This window comes from Arachis ipaensis, chromosome B8 (assembly GCF_059453495.1).
Source record: "Arachis ipaensis isolate K30076 ecotype BB chromosome B8, ASM5945349v1, whole genome shotgun sequence".
Taxonomy (NCBI): domain Eukaryota; kingdom Viridiplantae; phylum Streptophyta; class Magnoliopsida; order Fabales; family Fabaceae; genus Arachis; species Arachis ipaensis.
In genome coordinates this window covers 44,239,352-44,246,082 of record NC_142443.1, presented here as the reverse complement: position 1 = coordinate 44,246,082, position 6,731 = coordinate 44,239,352, and the positions used below count along the sequence as shown (strand labels likewise).

The window sequence follows — 6,731 nt, the reverse complement described above, 5'->3', positions numbered from 1 at the left end:
CCCTAGGTTTTTTGCTTGTATTTCTGGGTTTTTCCTGGGTTTTTTGCTTGCATTTCTGGGTTTAGGGGGAGATTCGTAGCTTCCTTTTTCTCTTTCTTGTTTTGAGGGTTTCCGACTTCCCGTGTTGACTTTAGTGGTGCCCCCAATGTAGGTATGGACGATCGTCTTGCTTCTTCGAGTCAAGCCCAGCGCCCCCTGCTTGGGTTTCCTCTGACATGAAGGATACCCCTTCCAAGGTGACTAGGGAAAGTCTCCAGAAGTTATGACAAGCTGGACTCTTATTTGGGGGGGTCCCGAGGAGGTGCTCTACCAGGTCTTTGTCCCTGCTGCTCGTGAGCGCGTGTGCCATAAGAATTTGGCTTCCCTGACAGTTGTTGATTGGCTGTGAATTTACGAGCCTATGTTCACGACTTTAGGACTTCGTCTACCTTTTTCCCTTTTATTATGGGCTTGCTGAATCACTATGATGTTGCGCCGTCGCAACTTCATCCGAATAGCTGGGCCTCCATTCGGTGTTTTGAAATGGTCTGCGAGTTCCTCGAGCTTCCGATCTCAGTGAACGTCTTTCTTTACCTTTTTCTGCTCACAAACCCTTCTAGCCAGGGGAAGGCTAAGAAGGGTTATATGTCTTTTAGGGCCCAACAGGGGAGTAGGATTTTTTGTCTCTTTGAGGACTCCTTTCACGGGTTTAAGTCTACCTTTTTTAAAGTTAGACCGGTAGAAAGGCATCATCCTTTTTGGCTCTCGGTTGAGGGAGCTCGTCTGATCCCGACCTATTGGAGTTTTGGTGCGGGATCTGATTATCTTATCAAAGTATCTTATGACTGGTTGAATAAGGAGGATCGTAGCATTGCTGACATTCTGTTGTCTATTTTTGGTGAAAAGAATCTTAATCCTCGCTTGCTAATGGGAGACCGAGAAGCCAGTCGGTCGTATGTTGGTGGGTTATCTCTTTCTTACACTTTTGTATTTTCCTTTTCTTATCTATTGACGTTTTTCCTTTCTCCTTTGTTCACAGTTTCCATGGCTGGCGGGAAGAAAACTTTAGCTGACTTGATGAGTCTCATCAAGGGAAATGAGGAGGGTGACGGTGACTCTCCATCGAACCCTCCAGCGGGCCAAGGGCAGGAGGAGGTTGGTGAGACCGGGAAAACCGGAGATCGGGCGGCCGAGACCGGCCCGGTTCACCAGGGAGATGTTGTCCCTTCCGAGAAGGTTGAGGAGGTTTCTGATGTGGGGGTGGAGATTTTTGAGGACGACTTTGGTGATGAAGAAATGAGACTCGGGGGAAATGTTAAAAAGAGAAAGCGGGACACCGGCAAGGCCCTCTCTGTTATGGAGAAGAACTTCGATGCCGGGGGCTTCATCGAGTCTCAATTGCTCCCCGGCACCGAGGAGTATTTCCATGAGGCCGACCTCTCCGGGCAGGCTAGGTGGATCTATCGTAGTCTCCTCCGTGCTACTGCTATCGCCAAGAAGGTTGAGCCTGTCTTGGGTAGCTATCACGCCATGGAGGTGAAGCTTAGGAACTCCCAAAAGGATTTGACGGATTCACCGTCCCGGGAGGAGTCTCTAAAAACCAAGCTGTCTGACTGTGAAAAGAAAATTGAGGAGGATGCTAAGGAGATTAATAGGCTGGTGGATCGGGACATGGCTTTAATGAAGGACCTGAATACCTCCTGTGGTGAGACTGCAGCCGTGAAGAAAAGGGTTGAGGAGCTGGAAGAGAAGTTGAAGTTGTCCGAGAGTTCGGCGGAGGCGGCTGCTCGGGAGGTAGCGGCCCTAAAGAAGAGAAACAAAGATCTTGCCAGGGGAGCTCGTGATGCCGTTAAGCTGACCGAGGAGGGGATAAAGCTACAGGTGGCGGTGCTGGCTCCCGACCTTGATCTCTCTCAGGTTGGCGTGATGAAGACTGTGGAAGGTGGGAAGATTGTTGACATCCTTTGATTTGTTAGGATCTAACATTGTTTATTTTGTAATGTTCATCATTTTGGGCCCGTTGGTGGGCGCCTTTTAGTTGTATTTGAACACTTCTTTGTGCTTTTTGTTGGATTTTATTCGGGCCGTCGTGGTCATTACTTTTTATTCCGTATGTTCGGGCCGTCGTGGCTTTTTTGCTTCTGTTCGTTTATTATCATTTTTGCTTTTCTTTGGGCCGTTTTTTGGTCCCTTATGGTTCCCGGGGTGATCAGTCTCGGGTCACCGTTAGGTCGACCGTTTCACGCTGCGTTTTATTTGAGGCTTGGGATAGCATGAACTTGCAAAAGATAAACTTATCATTCTGTTAGACAAAGGGATTTGTAATGCATAAACAAATTTAAACAAAGGTAGGTATTCACATAAAGCATAAAAGAAATCGTAAAAGTGGAACATGGGAACGGGGGTTGGGGTCACGTTGGCCGCCCCTTCTTACGAGTAGAACCTTCTGAGGTTCGCCATGTTCCATGTTCTCGGTACTTCGTTCCCATTCAACCTTTCTAGCTTGTAGCTCCTTTTGCCGAGGACTTCTTTTACTCTGTAAGGTCCTTCCCAGTTTGCGGCTAGCTTGCCTTCTCCTGGTGTCGGTGGGCCTATGTCGTTTCGTCGTAGGACCAGGTCGCCTTCTCCCAGGTTTATTTTCAGTACTTTGCCATTGTATCTGAGGGCTACTCTCTGCTTGATAGCTGCTTCCGCCAGGTGGGCCATTTGCCTCGTCTCGTCGGCTAGGTCTTTTTCAACGGCCTCGCTACTCCCACCGAGGAGCAGCCTTGGACTCGGTTCCCTGATCTCGACTGGGATGACGGCGTCGACCCCGTACGTGAGTCGGAAAGGGGTTTCCCTGGTGGATGACTGGGGGGTGGTCCTGTACGACCATAGTACTGGGGCTAGTTCTTCTGCCCATGAGCCCTTTTTCCCCTCGAGTCGTTTTTTCAACCCCTTTAGGATAACTTTGTTGCCGCTTTGACTTGGTCGTTGGTTTGAGGGTGTTCGACTGAGGAGAACTTTTGCTTGATCCCTAGTCCTTCTAAGAATCCTTTGAACTTCTTGTCGGTGAACTGGGTCCCATTGTCCGATATGATGGCTTCCGGTATCCCGAATCTTGTGACCACTTGTTTCCACATGAACTTTTGGCAGTTCGCTGCGGATATGCTGGCTAATGGTTCTGCTTCTACCCACTTGGTGAAATAATCTATTGCTACTATTAAGTATTTCACCTGCCCAGGTCCTGGGGGAAATGGGCCCAGGAGGTCGACTCCCCACTGGGCGAAAGGTTGGGGGGCCAACATTAGATTGAGTTCCTCGGGAGGCGCTTTGTGGAAGTTGGCATTCTCCTGGCATTTTTTACACTTCTTTACGAATTCCTGAGCATCTGACATCATGGTGGGCCAGTAGTATCCTGCCCTGATGATTTTTCTTGCTAGAGATCTTTCCCCGATATGGTGACCACAACACCCCTCGTGTACCTCCCTCAGGACATAGTCTGTCTGGTCGGGGCACAGGCATTTTAATAGTGGTTGGTGGAGCCCTCGCTTGTACAGCTGTCCCTGTATGATCGTGTACTTGGGGGCCTCCCTTTTGATAAATTCCGCCTCCTTTTGGTTGGGAGGTGTTTCTGCGTGCTCTAGATATCGGGAGATCGGGTCTAACCACGAGGGTGGGTTTGGAGCTTGGGTTGCGCACATGACAATCGCAGGTTCTGTTGCCAGCCCTTGGATCAGAGATCTGTTTCCCGTGCCGGGTTTAGTGCTTGCGAGCTTGGAGAGGAGGTCGGCTCGGGCGTTCGTTTCTCTAGGAACATTCTGGATTGTTACTTCCTTGAAGCCTTTGCATAGTTCTTTTACTTTTTCCAAGTATTTCTGTAGCAGCGCGTCCCTGGCCTGATAGCTGCCGTTTACTTGGGAAGTGACGACTTGGGAGTCGCTGTTGACTTCCAATCTTGATGCTCCGACTTCTTTGGCTAGCATCAGTCCCCCTATCAAAGCTTCATACTCGGCTTGGTTGTTGGAGACTGGAAATTCGAACTTGATGGATTGCTCGAAGGCTATGCCAGCTGAGTTCTCGAGGATAATTCCAGCTCCTCCGAACGTTTGATTGGATGCTCCATCAACATGGAGCTTCCACCGTGTGTTCGGTACGTCGGGTGCTTCCCCTGTGACCTCTACGAGGAAGTCGGCCATGGCTTGGGCTTTGATTGCTTGCCTTGGTTCATATTGTAAGTCGTATTGGGATAGCTCTACTGCACATGCCATCATCCTTCCCGTCAGGTCGGGTTTCTGGAGGACTTGTCAGATGGCTTGGTCGGTCCTTAGGATGATTGTGTGTCCTTGAAAATATTGTTTCAGTCTTCTTGATGAGATTAGTAGGGCATAGGCTAGCTTCTCCAGCTTTGTGTATCTTGTCTCTGCCCCTTGAAGTGTTTTGCTGATGAAGTATACTGGTCGTTGGGTCTTATCTTCCTCTCTGACTAGTACCGCGGCCATTGCTTGCGTGGTCACGGCCAAGTAGAGGTATAGAGGCTCATCTTTCCTGGGTTTGCTGAGTACGGAAGGTTCCGAGAGTATCCTTTTAAAGTGCTCGAATGCCTCTTCGCACTCCTGGGTCCATTCAAAGGTGATTCCTCTCTTCATTAGGTTAAAGAACGGGGCGGCTCTTTCTGCAGATGCTCCGAGGAACCGAGATAGGGCTGTGAGCCTCCCGATCAGCCGTTGTACGTCTTTGATGCACCCAGGACTTGTCATTTTGAGGACGGCTTCACACTTATCCGGGTTGGCTTCCACACCTCTCTGGGTTATCATGTATCCTAGGAATTTTCCTGCTTCCATGGCGAATGCGCATTTGAGCGGATTGAGTCGCATTTTGTATTTCCTTAGTGCCTCAAAGACGGCCTGGAGGTCTTTTATCAGTTGGCCCGGTTCTGCCATTTTTACGAGTATATCGTCGATATATACCTCCACCGTCTTGCCGATGAGGTCGTGGAAGACTCTGCTCATCAATCTCTGGTAGGTGGCCTCTGCGTTCTTTAGTCCAAAGGGCATTACTTTGTAGCAGTAGGTGACCCCTGGGGTTATAAACGCAGTTTTGTCCTCGTCAGGTCGGTGCATCGGGATTTGGTTGTATCCGGAATAGGTGTCCATGAAGCTGAAAAATCGATATCCCGCTGTCGAGTCTACCAGAGTGTCGATGTTGGGGAGGGGAAAAGAGTCCTTGGGACATGCTTTGTTCAAGTCGGAGTAGTCTACGCACATCCTCCATTTCCCACTGGCTTTCCTGACCAAGACAACGTTGGACAGCCATGTCGAGTACTCAAGTTCCTTGATGAACCCTGCTTCTAGCAGCCCTGTTGTTTGCTTAGCGACTTCCTCAGCTCTTTCCTGCGACATCTTCCTTCTTCGCTGGGCTACCAGTTTGGCTCCGGGTTTTATGGCCAGTCGGTGAGACATGACTTCAGGGTCCAACCCCGGCATGTCGGATGGGGTCCACGCGAAGAGGTCGCTGTTTGCCCTTACGACTTCAATGAAGGGGCCTTTTAGTTCATGGGGAAGATTCCTGTTAATGAAGGTGAATTGCTCTACCGACTTCCCTATCTGAAATTTCTCCATGTCTCCCTCTGGTTCAGGTCTTGGTTTGTTCTCTATTCGGGCGTCCAGGTCTGCTAGGAACACGCCAGCTGCTTTTTTGGACTCTCTCCTTAAGGAGAGACTGGCGTTGTCGCAAGCGACTGCCGTTTCTAGGTCTCCCCTTATGGAACCAACCGTTCCCTTGTCCGTTATGAACTTCATTGTTAGGAACTTGGTGCATATTACAGCTGAGAACTCGTTGATGGTCTTCCTCCCTAGGATGATGTTATAGGCAGTGGAGTCTCTTAGGACTACGAAATCTGCCATAACCGATCTCCTGGCATCGCTAGTTCCTAGGCTGATTGGGAGGGAGATCGTCCCGTCGGGTTTGATAAAATTGTCGCCGGGTCCCATGACTCCATGTTGGTGATTTTGGAGGTCGGATTCCTTGAGTCCCATGGCGTCGAAGACATTTCTGAATAGGATATTTGAGTCGGCTCCCGTGTCGACGAGGATGCGCTTGACCAGTCCCGTTCCAATCATTACTGTGACTACCATGGGGGGTTCTCGGGAAGGTCATTGAACCATTTGTCTTCTAAGCCAAATGATATGGTGGGGGGCTTCCTGCTGGCAGTGGGGCTCTCTGTTGAGATGGAGAGCACCCGGGAATCTTTCCTTGTTGCTGATTTGGACTTAGGGGGACTATCTCGTCCAACTACGACGTTAACCACAAAGGCTGGGTTGTTGGTGTCCCCTGGAGGTTCTTGCCTAGGCTTGATGGCCCGATTTCGGTCTTCCTCGGAGTGTTCTCTTTCCCGTCTCCTCGGCTCCTTAATGAGCCGGGAGAACTCGTTTAGTTTCCCCTCCCTGATGGCTTGTTCCAAGGAATCTTTGAGGTCAAAGCAGTCCTGGGTCTTGTGACCAAACCCTTTGTGGTAATCGCAGTAAAGGCTTTTGTTGCCTCCCGTTCTCTCCTTCAGGGGTCTTGGTCTGGATAGGATTCCTTTGTCTGCAATCTGCTGGTAGACCTCTATTATAGGCGCTGTGAGTGACGTGTAGTTTGTGAACCTCCCTACCCGTGGTTGCTTGGGTAGTTTGTTTAGGGTGATGTCTCTAGGAGTTTCCTTGTACCTTTCAGTCTGGTGCGCATGCCGAGGTGGCGGGTTGGGTGGCTGCCGTTTATTGGCCGCCACA

The 6,731-nt window shown here is 50.0% G+C and overlaps 2 protein-coding genes across 2 annotated transcripts; one reads left to right on the top strand and one right to left on the bottom strand.

Annotated features, from left to right (window-relative positions):
• The first annotated feature begins 444 nt into the window (after positions 1–444).
• LOC148547869 (uncharacterized) lies at positions 445–1,947 on the top strand. The gene has a single exon (XM_088495558.1). It carries the CDS (start codon positions 445–447, stop codon positions 1,945–1,947), a length of 1,503 nt encoding a protein of 500 aa, XP_088351684.1.
• A 462-nt stretch (positions 1,948–2,409) lies between these two features.
• On the bottom strand, positions 2,410–4,229 carry LOC148547868 (uncharacterized). Its single transcript, XM_088495557.1, has 2 exons — positions 3,022–4,229; positions 2,410–2,842 (listed from the first exon to the last, which is right to left on the bottom strand). The coding sequence occupies exons 1-2, from the start codon at positions 4,227–4,229 to the stop codon at positions 2,410–2,412; spliced, it is 1,641 nt and encodes a 546-aa protein (XP_088351683.1).
• Positions 4,230–6,731: the final 2,502 nt, after the last annotated feature.